The sequence below is a fragment of the Sceloporus occidentalis genome, unplaced genomic scaffold, assembly GCF_023333645.1.
Source record: "Sceloporus occidentalis isolate IW3139 unplaced genomic scaffold, rSceOcc1.0.p SCAF_23, whole genome shotgun sequence".
Lineage (NCBI taxonomy): Eukaryota > Metazoa > Chordata > Lepidosauria > Squamata > Phrynosomatidae > Sceloporus > Sceloporus occidentalis.
Window position 1 is genome coordinate 9,763,311 of NW_028317003.1, and position 21,595 is coordinate 9,784,905.

Sequence of the window (21,595 nt, forward strand, 5' to 3'; positions counted from 1 at the left end):
ACTCACATGTTTAATAAAAGTAGGTAACACACAATTGGACAAAATTAGCAATATGACTTGGCATGATAGGAGTGTGATTGCTAACAGCAATCACACTCCTATCATACCCAGGCAACCAGTAAATGCTGGTACCTAGGCATGATGGGACTGTGCTCGCTGTGCTTGCTGTTAGCAATCACACTCCTATCATGCCAAGTCAGCCAATACACGCTGGTACAGGGTGGCTGTAAGTGATGTGCAGACCCCATACTGCTGGCAGCATCACTACACACTGGCTGACTTGGCATGATAGGAGTGTGATTGCTAACAGCACAGTCCCATCATGCCTAGGTTCCAGCACTTACACATCCATGCTATCACACACACACATTTATTCATATAATCATTCATTCACAGATTCATTCCCTCAATCACACACACTCATTCAAACACCCTCCCCACCCCCTTACCTGCACTGCAGCTCCTCGATGCCGCTCACAGACTTCAGCAGGGGGCGCGGCCTCCCTCTGCCTTCTCTGCTTAAGCACAGAGGAAGTAGGATGTCACGTGAACTCCGCTTCCTCTGTGCAGTCCAGAAGACCCTCCCACAAGTAAGTAGCAGGGCTTGAGGTGCGGCTTGCGTAAGATCGGTTGCCCTGGCTGCCGATCTTACGTGGGCCGCACCTCGAGGTCTCGCGGGCCGCATGTTGGACGCCCCTGATCTATATTCTTCTATCTATAATCCATAATATAAGTAATTCTTCTAATAGTAATTATTATATAACATTATAATAAATTCTAATTCATAATTTATAATATATATAAGTAATTCTAATTCATAATCTATATTCTATCTATAATCCATAATATAAGTAATTCTAATCTATTAATAATATAATATTATATATAATTTAACCTCACTTTAGTTTAGTGGGCTTGAGAGCATCTGCCTAGAGTTAGACTAGAATACTAAGAAATATAGCTTTAGGTTTAGCATAGTAGTAGGATAGGCTCTTAGGCCCGTGTAAATTTAAAGTCTTAAACACTACACTACACACAACACACAATTTGAAATGGATCCTCCTTTTGGGACTAAGGAGGAACAAGCTCCATCTACCACCACCACCAGCACCACCACCAGTTCTAAGATGCAGCCTTTGCGTCAGTCTAGTCAGCCAAGTAGGCCAAGCTCTCGCTTATCATTTGGGGAAGCATTGCTTGAAGGATCATCAAGTAAAGGAAAGGCACCAAAAGCAGGCAGCAGTAGTGCGGCTAGGCCCACAAGCTCTATGATTTTTACGGAAAGCCTAAAGCACCAGAAGCACGTTCAAAGTTAAAGGGTAGCACAACTAGTACTTCTACTAGCCCAGTGAGTAAAAAGAAGTGCCTTTTGCCCCAAGCAGCATTCCCCCCCTGGTTGCACGTGTTTGTGGTGTGGCAACGTCTGCTACCTCTGCCGGTGTAGCCAATTTACGCTAGGGCCTTGTGTCCTGAGGTGAAACAGGTGAGCGGGTCATCAATTGCCCGCTCATTCAACTTTCCCAATGCTGCTGCTGGTTGTGGTGCCAGCGTCTCTTTTCTGCCAGTTCGCTTCCTGGCTAGTGTCATGCATCAAATGTCCAAAATGTTTAAGGTAGTTTCTCCCCCTGGCTGCGTCTGTTTGCGGTGTGGCAACGTCTGCTACCTCCGCCGTTGTAGCCAGCTTACGCTAGGGCCTAGTGTCTGAGCTCTGGAAGTCCGCTCCCAAACGCCATGGACTGACAGACTTTCATGCTTTGCCCTGGACTGACAGTGTTTAGATGCTTTGCTCTGGGGTGAAACAGGTGAGCGGGTCGCCAATTGCCCACTCATTTGCCTTTCCCAATGTTGCTGCTGGTGGTGGTGCCAGCGTCTCTTCTCTGCCAGTTCGCTTCCTGACTAGAGTCATGCCCAAAATGTCCCTAATGGTAAGGGTAGTTTCTCCCCCCCTGGCTGCGTCTGTTTGCGGTGTGGCAACGCCTGCTACCTCCACCGGTGTAGCCAGCTTACGATAGGGCCTTGTGTCTGAGCTCTGGAAGTCCGCTCCCAAACGCCAAGGACTGACAGTGTTTAGATGCTTTGCCCTGGGGTGAAAAGGTGAGTGGGTCGCCAATTGCCCACTCATTCGCCTTTTCCATTTTTCAATGCTGCTGGTGGTGGTGGTGCTAGCGTCTCTTCTTTGCCAGTTCGCTTCCTGGCCAGTCATGCCCAAAATATCCCTAATGGTAAGGGTAGTTTCTCCCCCCTGGCTGCGTCTGTTTGCGGTGTGGCAACGCCTGCTACCTCTGCCGGAGTAGCCAGCTTACGCTAGGGCCTAGTGTCTGAGCTCTGGAAGTCCGCTGCCAAACATCTAGGACTGACAGTTGTTTGGATGCTTTGCCCTGGGGTGAAACAGGTGAGTGGGTCGCCAATTGCCCACTCATTCGCCTTTTCCATTTTTCAATGCTGGTGGTGGTGGTGGTGCCAGCGTCTCTTCTTTGCCAGTTCGCTTCCTGGCTAGAGTCATGCCCAAAGTGTCCCTAATGGTAAGGGTAGTTTCTCCCCCCTGGCTGCGTCTGTTTGCGGTGTGGCAACGCCTGCTACCTCCGCCGGAGTAGCCAGCTTACGCTAGGGCCTTGTGTCTGAGCTCTGGAAGTCCGCTGCCAAACGTCTAGGACTGACAGTTGTTTGGATGCTTTGCCCTGGGGTGAAACAGGTGAGTGGGTCGCCAATTGCCTACTCATTCGCCTTTTCCATTTCCTTTTCATTTTTTTCCGTCTGATACACAACCTACCAAACATAACACACACAATAACATATAACACAATGACATAACACATAACACACACATGTACAATTCACAAATCACAAGGACCTTTCCTCCTGTTATTTGCCCTGGCCTTCATTTCTACACTCACTAGCATTAACGCTATAACTCACACTTCACCCTATAACATTTTTCTATCCACATACCTGCCAACAGACCCAACTTGTTCAGGGACAGTCCTGCTTTTTTCCTGTCCCATCAAATTTAGCTAAACTAGGTATGCTAGTGCACATAGGTATAGCTGGGTAGGGTAGCACTACAACATTAAATAAATATAATAAAGTAAATAATAATAAATATAACTTTAAAATAAAATTAAATAAACCCATTAAAATTAACATTAACCCTAAGCTATTTTTTAGTTCTTGTCCAACATTTTTTTATTCGCATACCTGCCAACACACCCAACATTTTCGTGGACAGTCCTGCTTTTTTCCAGTCCTGTCCAGTAAAAGTTGGGTTGTTGCAAAGTATGCCATTATAAATAGGTAGCAAATGTTTTACATGTATTACAAGTGGTCCAAAATCAATTTAAAAATGTAAAATAATCCCTATTCTTTTATTAAACATCTATGGATGTGTGACTGTGTATGTCTAGGTCTCAGACAAGACAACTTGGCCCTCAGTTTCGGGCAATGTGTATTGTGTACAGTACACCTCGGTACATGTGTGCAACTCTATTGGTCGTTTCGGCAGGGGGCTCGTCTGCCATCAACGAATGAGGTGCATTCTGCAGTTCTGCAATTCATTTGTTGATGCCAGACCAGCCCCCTTCCGGCGACCAATAGAGTCGCGCACACGTACCTTCACGGCGCGAACGCATCTGCTGCTGGTCCGATGTGTTCTTAACCCCGTATTAACCCCTGCTACGCAGCCCGGAGAAAACGAAGATGAAACGAGCACGAAAAATGTCCACGAATATTCGCCCGAAAAGAAGACAGGAACGGGCGAATATTCGCGGAATACGAAGTTTTTTTTTTCTCCGAAGACGAGTACGAAGACGAACACGAAGAACCCCCTGGTGCCCAAGTCTAATAAAAATACACAGAGTCTGGGTAAAGCCAATAGTCAGGGTTGGAGATAAACACAGAGTCCAGTATAGCCAGGAGTTCCAATAGATCTGTAAAGGGATAAATGATAGGCAATGTACAGGCTGAGGGATCACACACATGACAAACCACACAGTTTGCAAAATAAGCAAGCACTGAAGTTGCTGTGTTCTGGGCTTTAATAGGGAAAGCAGGATCTTACTCTGTTTATATTTCTGTTTCTTAAGGTGTTTTTAAGGATGTCAATGATTCTGTTTACAGACTTATATTCCATAATGCATCTCTGTTGAGGTGTTCCTCATAACATCCTCGTATTCTTGTCTACACCTTTTCTGTCAGATAACATTTGAGAGGTCTCTGTAATCTCACCTTTATATTAATCTAAAAGTATGTCTTTACAATGAAGTATCTGTTTGAATGTTAACTAGAATAATTTAAAGGAGCCAGTTGGTTTTCCACTTAAGATAGTGTTATGTTGAGCCTTCTTTTCATATAAAAAGTGTTAAACTTTACTCATCTGAGGATTTTGTATATCCCATTTTTATTCACTATTGATAACCATAAACTAATTTTGTAATGAAACTCATATTTCACTTCAATGAACATAATGAGCTATTTCATCAAACTGTCCACATGACATTATTATAGAAAAATGATAAATGTATTAATGTATTCACTGGAATTTCATCACTCCATATTAAAATATAAAAATGAGACAGAGATTCATCTAATATAGAAACTCAGACATAAGTGGGTATGTAATAGATAGATTTTTGGATTGCTGTTACATGATTTGCAAAGAATATAAAAAACTTCTAATCTGTTCCCCTGGGATTTAAAACACAGAGAGAACAAATACAGGAGGGTTAATACTGTAAAACAGGATACTATTCACCTCCGGTCTTTAATAAAATCTTGACTTTACTGCATTAGCAAAATCTTTGAATTTCATTGAAGACAAGAGTCTCATATTATGCAAGTTTAAGGCAAAAATATTACACAGGGCCCGGGGTAGTACAGGTTGCTGAACTCACGCAGCAGAGATGGATCAGCGAACTCTCGAGGTAGCAGAAACACAGATCAATAAATCCAGAAAACAGGGAAGTCCAAGGTTGGGGCAGGCGGCATAGAATCAAAGTCGAAGATATCCAAGGTCGGGGCAGGCTGCGCAGGATCAAGGTGAAAAAGCAAGCCAAGGTTCAGTACACAGTAGACACGAGAACAGGAACAAGCATAAAGCGTAATAACCCAGAGCAAATCACAGTGTGACTCTTTGAACGAGCACTGCAATAATGGGACTGAAGTTTTAAATAAGAACAAGGTCGGGAAAACAATCAATCAACCAATCTAAACGTGTATGATGTCACCACGACCGACGCAAGCGACTAACGTTGTTGCGCACGTCATACTATAGACGTGCAGTGTCAGTGTGTGCTACACCTGCGAGCGTTGTGGATGTGCCACGTCAACACGCACGTTTGAGGGCGAGCGCCGCGTTGGCTCGCCTAACATTGTGCGACTGCCGTGGGCGTGCCGCACTGACGCACACGTCACTACGCAGGCGTGCCATGTGCACGTCATCTTGTGGAGAGGATTGCGCGCGTCAGTACGCGGGCGCCGCTCATCAGCGTCAGACAGGCGCAGGCCCCGGCTGACACAGTAGGTGTGACAAATAACCCAATTTTTAAGACAAGATATTAATGAAAGGTAGACTCAGATAACCCATCTGCAGTCCTAACAAGATCATGCAAACTGTATCCAGAAAGAAACACCTAAGAAATAATAGTAGAATGTATAAAATGTGGTTTTAAAAAGAGAGACATTGTCCATCTGAAGAAGGATGTAGCAATTCACTTTGTCCTTGGCAAACTATTTCAGAGCCAATGGTCCCATAATAAGTTCCAGTCAGTTTACATAAAGATCGGTTTCTTCCAGATACTACTTCCCTCCTGTAGACCCAGGAGGGGCACCCCCTCCCAGACGACTTGCATCGGATGCTATCACCAAGTCCAGAACTGGTCCGAAGATCACTCTGCCATTCCAGGCCTCCATATGTTTCGACAAACAGGTTAGTTCTTACATTGCATCTCACCTAAGTGGAATAAGAACCATATATCTGAGACCGCTCTGTAGATGTTTGGTGTTCAACCACTGAACGGCTCGAGGAGCTGGGAAAATTGTTTAAATGGAGGCAGAAAGCATTCTGGCTAATCTACAAGTTCCTTTAACGAAATCAGCTTCTTCAAAAGAAATGTATACATTTCTTTCTTTATTAATTCCAGTTTGGAATTTGGAAGGCTTAAGGAAGTCTGTAAAGAATTATTGGGACACCTAGACACCCATGTGATGAAATAGATTCATTTGTGGAGAAGTTGTTGGCGACTTGGAGATCAATCATTTTATCAATAAAATATCATCTAGATAAATTATCAAAAGAACACCTAGTAACAAAACCACAAGCTTCATTCATTTTATTAAGAATCAAGAATCAAGGAGAGTCCGAAAGAAAGACAAGTAAAGTGATACCTTTTCCCTTCCCATGCAAATTGAAGAAAAGGTTGATGAAGCAGGGGACATGGGAACTGTCAAGTACGCATCTTGAGACTGATCTTGACTAACCAGTCCCTTGGTAACAGAGGAGCAATGTATGCTCTCCATCTTAAAATGATGAGTGGTAGAAAACCAGCCCCCTCCTTTTCCGGAATTTTTTTTTGGGGGGGAAACCTTATTTATTTAATTAATCTTTGCTTTATTTAGGGATGTGAAAGTGTAAACAAATTTGCCCAATTCTTTTACAAAATAATCTCCAAATAGGTGTCACGGGGAAAGGGAGAGAGGAAGGATCCTACTATGCAGATAAGCACTGTAGAGAAGTCCAGTATACAGTCCGTAATCAAAAGGGCAAAGGCAGGCAGCGGTGTCAAACGTATCCGAGGTCGAGGCAGGCAGGATAGGAGCAAAACGGTTAAACAGGTCCGAGGTCGTGGGCAGGCAGCAGGAATCGTAGTCAAAAAACAGGCAATGGTCGGTACACAAGGAAATCGAGATAATATGGAGTATTCAGCACACCCAGAAAGCAAAACACTTTGAACGGGTGACTACAGGAGAGAAAAGTGGTGTTTAAATAGGTGAGTGATTACCAACAGCTGTGCAGCGTATTCTACGTACGTTGCGTACGCCGCGTACGCTGCACAGGCTGCGTACGCTGCGTAGATTGCGTACGCTGCGGTACGCCAGATGCGGACCTACACCGCGTCCTACCCGCGTCCCCTTCGGCCGGCGCGTCCACGGACAGTAGACGCGACCCTAACCGACGAGGAGGAGGTGGGACCGCGACACCACCGTGTGTGCCCGGCGGGGACCTCCGCGGAGTAGTCGGGACCAGGCGTGGCAGCCCTGGCGTCAGAGGTAGGGACGGCGGCGCGCGTGACAATAGGGCTCCATGAGCAAAAGGGCCTGGTTCCGATTTTGACATCTCTGCAGAAGGGGGGTCCAGTTTTAAGAGAATAGAACGACTACATTCTGTAAGGAACTAGATCAAGTAATTCATCCTGACAATTATGCAGGCATCCATCAAGTGCTTTGATGGGGTCTTTCACAGTTTTTGTCAAATACTGCACAAAGGGTCTAAAACATGAGTGTCACAAACCTTAGTAGGGATGGAAGACCTGGGACATTCTGCTCTCAATTTGTTATGGGCTATGCTCCCTAGGTATTTATGCAACCATAATTCAAGATATTTCATAACTTGGGTTATGGGAACCCATTCAGAGGACCTTGAGTGTCTAATATGGTGCGGATCAAATAATGGTTCACCCAAATCATCCATAATAATATTGTTGTCCTCCAACAGATTTTGAATCAGGAACACTGACTGAAGTCTGAACCTTTAGAATCCATAAGCTCTGGATAAAAGCACTTAAGGAGTCGCTGCCAGAAGATCAAAAAGAATCTGGCTTCATATGAATCTTTTCTGAGGGTCCAGAATGTGACTTTGAAGCACACTTGTCAATGACTCCTCAAGAAGATAAATGTTCAGTAGGGTCTTGGTCGTGGGAGGACTTGTAATCTTTAAGGGAATGTAGCATATGACTCTCCAAGTGTTATGCTTCTGTGAAGCTTTGTCTGATTTGAGTCCCATGATAGGGGCTCTAGGTAAGTCAGACAAAGGCCCAGGAGGAGCTTGTGTAGTAACATTAGCGATAGCCAAGGATAACCATTTTGCAACAGAGTTTGACATTAATGACATAGCAGCCTGAATGGCTTTGGAAACCATCTGATAAACAGAAGCTTTCATGAGAGAATAATAATGAGAATCATTAATTGGGATCTCCTTATCTTTACCAGGATAGGTGACCTCAGTACCTACATAGTGAGAAACAGAGGATTCGCTAGATTTTTTATTATGACGTGAGTGGAGCGAAGAGGGCGGGTAGGGGTGTATTTGGATAGGAGGGTAGAGATGTAAGGGGGTGCCGAGTTGTTGAGGGCTCTATAGGTCAGGGTTAGAAGTTTCATTTTGATTCTGAAGGGTATGGGGAGCCAGTGATGTGATTGGCATAGTGGAGCAGCGGATGAGGTGCGGCGGCAGAGAAAGATTAATCTAGCTGCAGTGTTGAGCATAGATTGAAGCGGTGATAGGCGGGAGAGGGGGAGACCGGTTAGTAGGCAGTTGCAATAATCCAGACGGGATATCACAAGGGAGTGGATTAGTAAATTGGTGGTATCTTGTGTGAGGAAAGGGCGGATTCGGGAGATGTTTTTCAGGTGGTGGCGGCAGGATTTGGTGAGGGACTGGATGTGAGGGATGAAGGAGAGTGCAGAGTCGAGGGTGACACCAAGGCAGCGAACCTGGTCTGTTGGATGGATAGTGGAGTTATCAACAGTAATAGAGATGTCAGGAAAAGTGGACATAGCAGATGGCGGGATTACCATGAGTTCGGTTTTAGAGATGTTGAGCTTTAGGTAATGGGACACCATCCATGATGCAATTCCTGATAGACAGGCAATGAGGTGAGTTAGAAGAGAGGGGGAAAGGTTAGGAGCAGAAATATAGAGTAGGGTGTCATCTGCATGAAGGTGGTACTGGAAACCAAAGGAAGAAATAAGTTTTCCGAGTGAAGAAGTGTAGATGGAGAATAGCAGAGGCCCAAGAACTGAGCCTTGAGGAACACCAGTAGATAGCGGTAGGGGAGATGAGCAAGTTCCAGTAAATGAGACACTAAAAGTACGGTTAGAAAGGTAGGATTTAAGCCATGAAAGAGCCATGTCACGGATGCCATGAGCATGGAGGGCTTGTAGGAGAAGAGGGTGGTTGACTGTGTCGAAGGCGGCTGATAGGTCCAAGAGAGGATCATGACTTCCTTTTTGGGTCACTTGTCAGACCTGCACTATTTATTTGCCATGCAAAGGGTATAGTTCATAGGGCCACGGCCAACAGAACCACACATTTACCCGATTTAAAGTAACGGTCATGTCAAAAATATATTGAAATCAATGTTCCATTTACTGGTCTCTCTGAACTCATCAGGACATGAGGGACAGATGAGTGAAAAATCATGCATCGTTTAAAACAAAAATGAACGATGTGGAATTACGCATAGTATAGTCAGTTACATAAAATGAGACAAAAATCTCAAGAGTTGGCAGACCCTCTTTAATACGCTACATAGTTTAATATCTCATCTTGAAAGTATTTCTATTTCAATTATAAAAAACCCTCATTACCACTATAGTTTGATTTCTGTTTGCCATTGAAACATATTATATTATGCTTTTTCCTTTCATAGCAGATAATGCAATATATCTACATGTGCTAAACCTTCAGCAGATATATAATCTAGTCATTTAATCTCTTCCACTCTCAGACTACTTTCAGATACCAATTTTTACTCACCAGGACGGCACAGGTAAATTTGCACGGCTCATAAACTTACAGCATGCAACTTCAATTTGATTTACCAGTCTTTTAAATTCAAGGAAGATGTATGCATATATCCAGTGGCACTATTCATAAATATATGCTGTCGTCCTACTACTTATGCAAATATTTTTTTATAACTATAATTTTTAAGTTAGTCTAAAAGTTAGTCTTAAAACACCCCCCTCCCCCATTGAAGTAACTGCCACCACAACTTTATATACTTACATGGTAAAACTTTTAGACGGTTAGTTGCCAGTCTTCACAGGAGTGGAAGTCACAGCAAATTCACCTCAATGTTCACAGACATTTCAAAAAACCCAAGAGTTACATTTCAGACTTTACAGGCCTCAGTTAGCATGTTAAATATTAATGTTCATGACAGTACAATTAGAAAACGACTGAACAAGTATGGTTTATTTGGAAGTAGACAGCTTCTCCTCTCTAAAAAGAACATGGCAGCACAGCTTACGTTCCACCTGAACAAACCATAAGGCTTCTGGAACAATGTCCTTTGGACTGATGAGACCAAAGTGGACGTCTGGCATAATGTACAGCCCACATATGGCGAAAACCAAACGCAGCATATTAGCACAATTACCTCATACCAACGTGCAGACGTCCGCCGGGTGCCTCCACTTGACACCAGGGAGTCTGAAGCACAGGGGACAAGTCGATGGATGCATTGATAAGTCAGGGACTGAAACTAGACAACCCATGGGCATTTAACATGCCAGTATTTTTTTATTTTATAAGTGTTTTATTAGTCTATAAGACGACCTCGAATATAAGATGAGGGGTATTTTTCAGAGCACTTGGCACCCCCCATTGACATCTGCAGGGATTTACAGTGAAGTACAGTACAGTACAATACCTCTAGGGTCTCTGACGGCCTTTCCATTACAGCTGATAAAAGGTGATGAAATGTGTGAAATGTTGGGTGGTATGCAAAAACTGGGTACATACTTGATGTAAGATGAACATCCATCAGATTCCAAACTTTTTGGCAAACCCAAAACGTAATTTAGCATAGTCCTTTAATAAAAGGCGAGTGAAATAGCTTCCATACACTATCTGCACCAATGTCTGCGTTTCCAAGTCACCGGTGTCTGTGAAGCAATTACTTAAATATGCGTCACAACCAAAAATATCGCTGTCTACTGTAAACAACAATGTCTTTCTCCAACGTAGCTGAAAATATGCAGTTAATAAGGGATTTATGGGCCTTAACTGTGCTGTTCCCAATAACACAGACTAACCGCATCTATAAACCCAACGACCTCTACTCTCTGCTCCTAAAACCTCCGAGTCCCTCGAGAAACATGGAAGAAACCGACTTCCGCCCTCACTTGAACTCAGCACAACGATACCCCAATTAGAAGACGTCATCCGTGCGTCCTAGTCACGTGACATGCTGTTCCTGGCCAATCAAATGTTGCGGCGCCAGATGTTTGAATTGTGCGTGGTGAACGTTTGTTTCCTTCGACTGTTAATGTGGTTTTTACGTGTTTAGCGGATCGGATACGGTTACGCATAAGGTAAGTGGTTCGGGCATTATCTTGCTAGTCAGCAACTGAACGAGATGGACTTGGTGCATGAGTTTCTAAACGTTGGTGTTAGGGCATGACCATAGCGGGACTTATCGTGTTGTTTTTCGCCGTCCCTTATACGCCATAGAACTGGAATGTTCAAAAACAAAAGTAACCGCATCATGGAAAAGGGTGCCTTATCAGCTCTGCAGTAATGTAGGAATAGTTGTTACAAACAGTCTGCTAGTTTCCATGGTAACTGCTCGAGGTCAGGTACTTGCTCCAGAATTGCTGTTTATGGATGAGCCCCAGTTGGTAATACATATTGTTTGAGGGTAAAATACATTTAAATGGACACTCCAGCCATCATATGCACATTATTTGATGGCTGACTGGTCCCCTTACGTTTTCATGATGCCCCCCTTGCAAATGTATACAGAATACCCTCATTCCTCTAGATTGTAAACTCGCTCCTGCTACCGATTGACAGCAAGAAGCTGTCATTCAAAAGATCAGAGCATAGCGGTAGGCACTCATTTGCAGTGCGGGATCTACAGCTTCTCCTTATAGTATAGTATTTTTTTATTTTTTTTTTGTTCGGTAAATGAATGCATAGGAAGTTACAAAGTACCTTCATATGCATTTGTTGTTCAGGGGCATCCCTGGAACACTACTGTGTCCCTTAACTGTAGGTTACATTTTGGTTTCTAACCAAGTCCTCAAGGTACACTAACAAGGTAGGATTTAGTAATTAAATATAGACCATCAAGTACCGTAAGGACTGTGTTGGGAGCCACTGCTCTAGAGTCATCTTCTGGAAATTAGGATTATTTACATACAGTGCTTTTTAAGGTTAGGTGACCTTGAGATGGTTATGATGTCATGTCAAATATGGAGAAAAGGGGTGCAAGTGTTATGAGAATTGTTAAGTGTGCACTAACCGATAGCTTACAAAAAAAACAATAAAACTGTTTTTTTCCCCTGTATAAGTAAAACAATTATTTTTTTTCACTATTTTGTATTTATTCTCCATGGTCACTTCCTGACATCATGTTATGTAAATGAAGATTTATGGGACACACCGGTGACTCAGGCAGCTTCCGGAACAAGGTTCAAATATAAAAATACTTTGTATAAACTTTAACATCCATGAATTAGCCATGCAAAATCTCCATAGGGGAAAGTAGCAGCGGAATTCCTCCTCGGCAGCCTTGATCCCTTGCCATAGCTGACTGGCAGTGAGTATGTCATATAGAAGAAAATGTGTTTTCGAAATGTGATGAACACATCGCTGGATATAATCTCCCTATGGAAAAAGTGTAGGGCCTGTTACATCTAGGCTCAAAGATATCAGATACATGTGACGGCGTTGGCACTGTAATAACATTTTGCGGAGGAATAATCATGTTGATCTTGACAACAGAATGTTCAGCTGCTCTTGTATACTAATAAGAGGTGTTATTTAATGCATGTGTAGTGCTTATTCTATAAACACTATTGCACATGGTTATTTAACGTACTGGCTTACAAGATGCAGGCACTCGGAAAGGTGACAGATCTTCCTCTCTGTGTTTTTGGAATCTTGTTTTATACTGTCTTTTTTTTCTGCTGTTATAGGTGTACAGAACCTTTAAAGAATGGCAAGAGAAAGGTGTCTGAAAAAGGCCTTCCAGGACAGCCTGGAAGATATAAAGGAGCGCATGAAAGAGAAGAGAACAAAAAGATTGGCAAAAGTGGCCACAGTCAACAAGACCTTATCTACAAAAGTGAAGATGCTCAGTAAGATTTTTTTTTTTACACTTTTTTTTTTTTATTATAAGTGCTCTGGAGTCATGGATCTAATACATATTATTTACCTTAGGTAACAGCTCTGTGGCAATAAAAAGTTTTCAAGCCAACAACAAAGCATTGGCCCTGGCCCTGGAAGCAGAAAAAGCTAAAACTAGACAAGCTCAGGATCTCATTTTTCATTTAAAGAGAGAGCACCAGAAACTGATGTTTGAGATATTCCTGTTAAGGAGGAAGCTCAGCTTGCAGCACGGAAGAGATTCTGCAGACGTAAGTTTTGATCATGATTCTATTAAGAATAATAAAATACGTTAACGGTGACACATCTCGATTGTTTTTTTTTTTTTACTCTAGTAAAAAAAACAAAAAACTTAATGTGGGACAGACAGCTAATTAAAGCTGCATTGATTAAGCAATTACTAAAAGCAAATCATTAGCGTAGTTGACTGAGTTGTTTGAGTTAAAGCCTCATATTATAGAAAGAGAAAAGTTATCGAAACCCTTTCTGTCTCCCAATAGCAAAGCGTTTAAAAACTCTTGCACATTTTGATACAAAATGTACAATGTAGCTTATATATGAATGGTGATTCTGGTGCAATGTTTGAAGCCAATGGAATAGTCAAGTCACTAGGAGATCTAATTGATATCAGCACTAGCTTTTGTATGTTACACATGTTGGGTGATGATAGCCAAGTCCTTTTAGAATGACAGCGTTGAATCCTATCTAAAATGGCTAAAATGGTCTTTTTTTCCCAAAGCATTTCATGTGACTTATTTTTTTATTTTTTTTGAAACATTGTCACAGATAACAGAATCCTAATGGATGATTTATATATTAACTTTTAGTCATCAGTCCGGTTCACACAAGCTTTGTGGCGATCTGCTTATTTGCCCCTATGAATTGTGTGTGTCTGTACATAATGTTTTATTTTTTTATATATATATATATTTTTTTTTTTAGGCCAAGCTTGCATCTTTGAAAGACATAATTGCCAAAGTTACTCACAATTTACTAGAGACCGCAAACCTTCTTGGACCTGCACAGGCTTTGTGTTCTGATTATGTGCGTATTTCTAAAGGAATTTAGAAACACATTTTTGTACAATAGATACATTTTGTACTAACAACATTTCTATAATGTTTTAATTTAGTATGTTTTTGTCTCATGGTGCCATAATAGCTTACAAGAGCAAATTGACACTAATGTTGGTTTATGTGGGGGGAGGGTGTTATTGGTTTGATGCAGCTCTGTTCCGTTTATTTTTCCCTGTAATAACATAAAATGCGTTTGTATTGTTTTAGAACACGGGTTCATCCACTGTGCAAACAAAACATTCAGGAACTAGCAGCCAAATGTGAGTGTTCTTTGTTTTTTCTTTTCACAGCTTAATACATAAATATTATCTATTGATGTTGTGTTATGAATATACACAGATAAGCCATAACATTATGACCTCTGACAGTGGTCCACTGCCGCAAGCACCTACAATGAGCACATGAGCATAAGAACTGGACCACGGTGGGAAGAGAAAACAGTGGCCCGTTTACATCACGTGGATGGCCGGGTATTTGTGTGCGCATCACTTACCTGAAGAAAACATGGGAAGGAGTGTGATGCTTTGGTTGTTGCTTTGGGAAAACTTGGGTCCTGCCATTCATATGGATGTTGCTATGACACGTACCACTTACCTAAGCATTGTTGCAAACCTTGTAACCCTTTCATGGACACTGCATTCCATGATAACATTGGCCTCTTTCAGCTGGATAAAGCACCCCGCCACAAAGCAAAAATGGTTTGAGGAACGCAACAACACGTTTAATGTGTTGACTAGGCCTCCAAATTCCCCAGATCTCAATCCAATTTGGGATCTGAGGGATGTGCTAGACAAACTTATCCGACTCATGGAGACCCCACCTCTCAACTTACTGAACTGCTGCTAACAACTAAGTGCCAGATACCCAAGCACACTTTCAGAGGTCTAGTGGTGTCCATGCATCGACGAATCAGGGCTGTTTTAGCTGCAAAAGGGGGACCTACACAATATTAGGCAGGTGGTCATAATCTTATGGCTGCTTGGTGTGTGTGTGTGTGTGTGTGTGTGTGTGTATATATATATATATATATATATATATATATATATATATATATATATGTGTGTATGTATAAATTCCATACACAGTACTGTGCAAAAGTTTGACCTTTAACAAAATTCCAAGTGAGTTAAAAGAAGGAAAAACTAAAACAATTGTTTCTAGGTACCCCTTTCAGGAAGTCAGGAATTTTATACCATACAGGTGCTAATAATCATTAGTTTTAATATGTAGGTTAAAACAACCATTAGCTGAAACAGAAAAATAATTTTTAGACCTGCTAGGGAACAGATGATTTTGTCCTGATATGTAAAACCATAGAATTCAAATAGAATATACTTTTCTTTTTACACAACTGTATATGTGTGTATATTTAGTTGATGTGCTTTTTCTTTTCAAACTATTAACTATAATAACTATTGGTATCAATACAGGGGACTACCACAACGTGTTCCTGCTTCTGAGACAAGTACGTCTTTTAGAATGCCGACTGACCCATGTACTGAAAACATAAACTACCATGACAATGTTTCTGAAACTTCTGGGAAGACAACTTGTATTACCAAAGGTTAGTTTGTTTTGATCCCTTTAAAAATATGGACATATTAATATGAAATTTTTGGATGTCGAGAACCTCACATAATGTTTGTTTATCCTACTTGACTGAGCCAAGGGTATTATGTCATAGCAAGGAATAATGCTGCAAAGTGAACTTTCTGTTTATTCCCTTCTTTCATCAGAATGGAGATCCAGTACACATGAAGAAGTAGGAAAACAGGTCACAGAGGACAAGGTTGAAAGCGTGAATAATTTGCATAGAAACGTGTCTACCAGACGGCGCCCGTCTAACTTGCGCATGTGCAGAGAAGAGAATGTTTTTGTAGAGCCACTAGAAGATGTCTATTTAAATACAGGGTGCAGTCTCCCTGAACAAGAAATAAATACCTCTATGGATGAATGTGTTTTAAAAAGCGATGAAGGAATAGACAAAGCTGATCAGATTCCAAGTCCAGCTAAAGAAGAGTTTATTCCTGATTCCAAAATAGCAAGTTCAACTCCAGCGCCAAAGACAAAACAATTAACTATCAAGAATAAAGATGAGGCTCGCACTGGCAGAGACAGAGTTCGAAAAGGCAAATCCGATAGGACCTGTAGTGTCCCATTAAAAAAGCCGTGGGAAAATTCCAAACCCAGAGCCAGATCAAAGAGTAGAGAACGGGGTGCAAGTAAGCAAGGAGCTTGCAATGAAAAAACGAATACGTCACTAAATTCTGGTGATGCCTATGACTTTGTCTTTGAAGAAAGTGTACATGTCACCCCATTCCGGCAAAATATACAAGAGGAGGAAAAAGACCCAGCTGAGAGCAGGTCTAAAAGCAGCAGTGATGATGAGATGGAAGACAGCTTGTATGTGCCATACAAAGAGAACTCAAAAAACAAAAATCGGGAGCAAAGTAGTGTTTCGGTTCCTCCAAGACCTAGATCAAAACGAAATGCAACACATCTGCAGAAAGAAGCTAAGATAGACCTACAGACAGAACAAGGTTTGCATTTTTTAACAATATTCTTATTTAGTTTGAAGAGAGTATTTTAATATTAAATTTGCATGCATTTGCAAATGGCTTATTTAGAAAACAAATATTACATGGTCCCGCTTCAATGCAAATTTACTTTTTTTTTTTTTTTTTTTTTTTTAATTGTGAATTCCAGTAACAAGCCCAGGCTTAAACACTTGCTTGCATGCGTTTTTTATATTTCGTGAAAGGCAAAAAATGAAAAAATCCATACATTAATGGTGGTCTTATAACTTTCCATGTTGTAACACTTTTATTTTGTTTTAGCCAATATAAAGGAGAATCCCAAAAAAGGTTTGAAAGTTAAGCCAGAGGATTCTTTGGCCAGCCAAACTAATGAAGTTTTGGAGACCGCTGAAACTCTACTAGAAAACCAATTAGTAACTTGTGTGGATCCACATATCGGAAACAGTGGCTGCCTTCAGCTTAATGTTTCTAAAGAAGAACAGGATATTAACACAAACCATTGCTCAAGCAGGATTATTGGTAAACAAAATTTATATTATCATTTTGATTCCTGGATTCATCTGGGACTAGCTAGCTTCGTTAAGTCACTCATTCTAAATACAAATGTAGACTGTTCCTTTCCCTGATTATTTTTGTGAGCAACATGTCTGCTCATAATTTAGGTAGCTTTGAGTGGGCAAGAGTGAAGAGCTAGGTGGTAGGGTGCTTTTCAAAAATCCTGCCCAGAATGCATAAATTCTCGGATTTACCTCTGATTTTTCATATGGATGCCTTTTGACAGTTGTACTTTTTTTTTTTTTTTCTATTCTCTGGTTTATCATTTACTTCGTATATTTAAAATGATGTCCCTATGTGTCCCATGTATGCTTAACATCTGCATTATGTTTGCCAGATGAACCCACTGCAGCTCCTCCAACTCCTCGCTTCAGCCTGTCTGATGTCACAAACTTGTCGGGTAGCACAGATGCTAAAAAGCGTTCCTGCCCACTTTTCACTGAAGACGGGCAGAAACCTGGAACACCCTTGCGAAAAAGGCGTTGTACAGTGACAATGAATTATGCCGAGCCAAAGCTGAATGCGTGAGTACAACAGCAGATTAGTTCACATTATTCTGCCTTGTTTGAACAAGTTGTTTTAATCTCACTTTTTTGTTTATATCGTTTGTACAGGAAACTAAGAAGAGGGGATCCTTTCACAGATACAGAGTTTTTAAATTCTCCTATTTATAAACAAAAGGATGCACGGAAATCACTTACAAAAAATAGATCTTTGTCACGATACAATGAAGCCTTTGTTGGCTGCAGCAGATGACAAGGTGATATATTGACTGGTAAGAAGCAACCGCACGTTCACATAGACATCAAACTGCATTATGTGAAATTACTACGTAATCATGGGTAACGGACTGCGAGCTCCTTGGCCAGGGTTGTCCAACAGATGGGCTAACCAACAGCATATAGGTTTGCAGGGTTTTGTGTTTGAGAAATGGATCCAATTAAACCTATGCCTGTGTGTGTGATATACCATCATTGGAGTTTCCTCTAAACAGTTAAAATGCTCATTATCGTATTCGGGGCCATGGAATTCATTCTACATGTGTTTTGTGAATAGTTTTTTTTCTTTTTAGAAACATATTTTTATAAATGTATTTAAATATGGTTTTGTAAACTATAAATGTAATAAAATGTAAATGTCTAGTATTTTGCTACGAGGCATGTTTTTGTCTTCAAAATCTTTGTCATACTTTGTTTTCAAAATGGAACTCCCTCTGCCTTGAACAGAAGTTTTATATAAGTGACTCAGTGGTTCGTAACCGTAAATTTACAAGCTTTTTCCTGTATGACATTTTAATAAAATTTGAAGCTTATTTTTATGGAACATACACTTCCTTGTGAGGAAAAAATGGACACACAAGTTCTTCAAATCAAAATGCTTGACAATATCTTTCCCCATTTTAATTACTTAATCATAAATTATAACCCTATGCTGAGAACTCTCTACCTAATGCCACGTTCCCTTTATATAAAAAAAAAAAAAAAAAAAATGGGGCCGATAAGGATAAATACCATGGCAACTGATGGGATGTTGCTGCTTATTTAGAAATGCAGACTGATAAAACTTATTGTGTGCCTTAATTTTCAAAGCTGTGCGTAAGAAGAGTACAATTACTATCCTTGTGTTGGTTCATGAACTAATTTCTGCTGTGCCAATTATATTCGCACGTTACAAAAAACAGAAGAGGAAGCAAATAAACACTTTCAGTCACTATTAAAGTAACAGTACAATATGCTTAGTATTTCTTAGGAAAATGCAGGTGACCTTTTGATGACTGATTAGTGTGGAGCATATTCCGTTTGTTTTGTATAAATATCTTTATGCAACTTCTCGTGAACTTTAAGTCCTTGGGTAAATCTGTAGTACTGAATAATGGTGTAAATTGCAGTTCAGCTTTTTTAATAAATGTGACTTTTTAAAATAATTTTGGTACATTTTTTAATGAATGTGTTGGGCTTTTTTTTTTTTTTTTTAATATAAACTTACCCACGCAATTTTTGAACTCAATGCATATTAAGTGTGGCCAGTTAAACAGTTTAATTTCTCATTAGCAAAGGTTATGGTGGGTAAAGGTGATGGAAAACCCTTCCACTTAAAATTTAGGGGGTAGTAGAAGTATTATTAAACACTCATCTTCAGACACCAGACAAGCTAGAAGGCTTGTTTTTCCCTCAGAAATCCCATGGTGCTGCCACAACCACAAGGGATTCTGTGTAGGCGCATGCAAATAAGGTCAACAATTATCTCATTGACATAGTTTGTGAGTAGGGTACGTAGTCAGTACTTTTTTTTTGAAAATATGTTTTTTATTCATTTTTAACATCGAAAAGACAATTGCTTAGATATTAGACCATACTAAGCAATAAAAAAATAAAAAATACAATACAAAACACAATTTAACACATTAAGACATACCAAAAAATATAACATGAGATGCAGCAAGGGAAGGAACCAGAACCAGTCATACTTCAATTGCCAATATGTTTAGGATTTTCTCCCATTTCCTAATTTTAGTTACGTTAAATCCATTTAATTTGGTTATACCCAATTCCATTTTACAGTGATAAATTGTACTTAATTTTATCTCCTCCCAATTAGGCAGTTTATTACTTTTCCAATACTTCGCTATAGATAATTTAGTAGAGACAAGGATATGAGTTATTAAGCTTCTGTAGGCATTAGAGACTTTTGGCCAGTCCAGATGTAGTAAAAGACAATCTGGTGTGAAGGGTAGCGAGACACCAGTAATTTGTTTTATCTGATAAAAAACCTCCTTCCAAAGGACCTCTATATGTTGGCAAGTCCACCAGATATGTAGGAAGCTTCCAGTTTCATTCCCACATCTCCAACAATTTGCCTCAGTGTGTATATACATTTTTGCCAGCTTTGTTGGAACAAGGTACCATCTATAACAAACCTTAAAGAAGTTCTCTCTCAAATTTAAGCAGTGAATCTCATTATTAACCGATTGTAGTATGTTTCTCCAAGTATCCCAGGGAATAGATCTATTCAGTTCTCTCTCCCATATCTTAATTGCTTTTACAGACTTGTGTTCATAATCCAATTTAATGAGAGTTAAGCACTTAGTAATCAATCCCTTGGGATGTGTCATATTAAACAAAGAATTAAGGAGAGCCCACTTTTCTCCAATATTTAATATATTATGTTTTGAAAGAAACCCTTTAATTCTAAGATAAGAGAACACTTCCTTAGGGGGAAGTAAAAATTCCTCCTGAATCTGAGAAAAGGGTTTAATTTCCTTATCAAGACACATATCATGGATAGTCAGTACTTTTAACTATAAATCGAAGAGCTGGAAAACCATTCTAATTCTTATATATCTTTAGTACTGACACTTCATCCGTGTGAACAGCCTCCAGTAATCCCACACGCCGGTGGTTCCGCTTGTCCGCAGTTTCTGGATTTACTAGGTAAAATTCCTCTTTCCCAGTTCACCATGTCTTATCTGACATTATTAAATAGGAATAGAATCATCCTGAGAAGTCGATCTACACTCACTGGCCACTTAGAATCTACCAAGCACTGCTACACCGTAAAAGAACTGTTGCCCACTGGATTACTCAGGCTATTAGAATTGCTTATTTATCTGTGGACGGGGCACCACTCATGGGGCTTAGGGCCCCACTTGGACTATGGCTACATCTTAACAATAGATACATTTAGCTTGACCAGATGTAGGGAAGCAACATGAAAGAATCTTCACACATTCGCCAAGCATTATCGTTTGGAGGACTTGGCAATGAACTCTCGTTGGGTAGAAGGGTACTAAGGGCAGCCACAACTAAGTTTTTTTTGATGCCTTAGTGTTTTTTTCCTCACTCCTTTTCTATTGTATATTTCACGTGATGTGCCACCAAGATTTGCAGGGAAAAGAGAACTCTCGGTAAGTAGAAGCGTTTTTATTCCCTCCCAATCAATTTTCTTTTTTTCATATACTTTATTGGCTTTGTCATTACACTGAGGAGCCAGTTGTTAGGAGCTGGTGTATTGATTACCTCAGGGCTCGACAAATCCCAGGTCGACATGGCGACTGATAATTTTGTCCTGGCGCCTAGGTGTTTGTGAGCCAAACCGGTGGCCGAAACACATCTTCGGCAAAATGCCTAAATAATAAAAAAAAAAAACGGCCGAAAATAAACTGTGTTGCTCTTGATGTGCGAGCAGCGTCTCTTGTGCTGGCCACAGGAAGCAGGAAACCAGAGGAGTCACATGACTGCTCCGTTCCTCCTCCCAGTGGGCGGGACAAGAGATGTTCGTGCAGAGAGACAGATAGAAGCAGCAGGGCCCCTATGGAAGTC

The 21,595-nt window shown here is 40.7% G+C and overlaps 1 protein-coding gene across 1 annotated transcript; it reads left to right on the forward strand.

Moving 5' to 3' along the window:
- The first annotated feature begins 12,938 nt into the window (after positions 1-12,938).
- Positions 12,939-18,032, forward strand: LOC149300778 (shugoshin 1-like). The gene is made up of 9 exons (XM_089484797.1): positions 12,939-13,080; positions 13,163-13,359; positions 14,051-14,152; positions 14,392-14,444; positions 15,615-15,748; positions 15,921-16,724; positions 17,022-17,240; positions 17,614-17,800; positions 17,891-18,032. The coding sequence occupies exons 1-9, from the start codon at positions 12,939-12,941 to the stop codon at positions 18,030-18,032; spliced, it is 1,980 nt and encodes a 659-aa protein (XP_089340923.1).
- The last annotated feature ends 3,563 nt before the right edge of the window (positions 18,033-21,595 follow it).

Coding starts and splice junctions, on each gene's coding strand:
- LOC149300778 (XM_089484797.1), top strand. CDS start 12,939: ATGGCAAGAGAAAGGTGTCTGAAAAAGGCCTTCCAGGACAGCCTGGAA. Junction 13,081..13,162: donor TACAAAAGTGAAGATGCTCA/GTAAGATTTTTT, acceptor TATTTACCTTAG/GTAACAGCTCTGTGGCAATA. Junction 17,241..17,613: donor TTGCTCAAGCAGGATTATTG/GTAAACAAAATT, acceptor TATGTTTGCCAG/ATGAACCCACTGCAGCTCCT.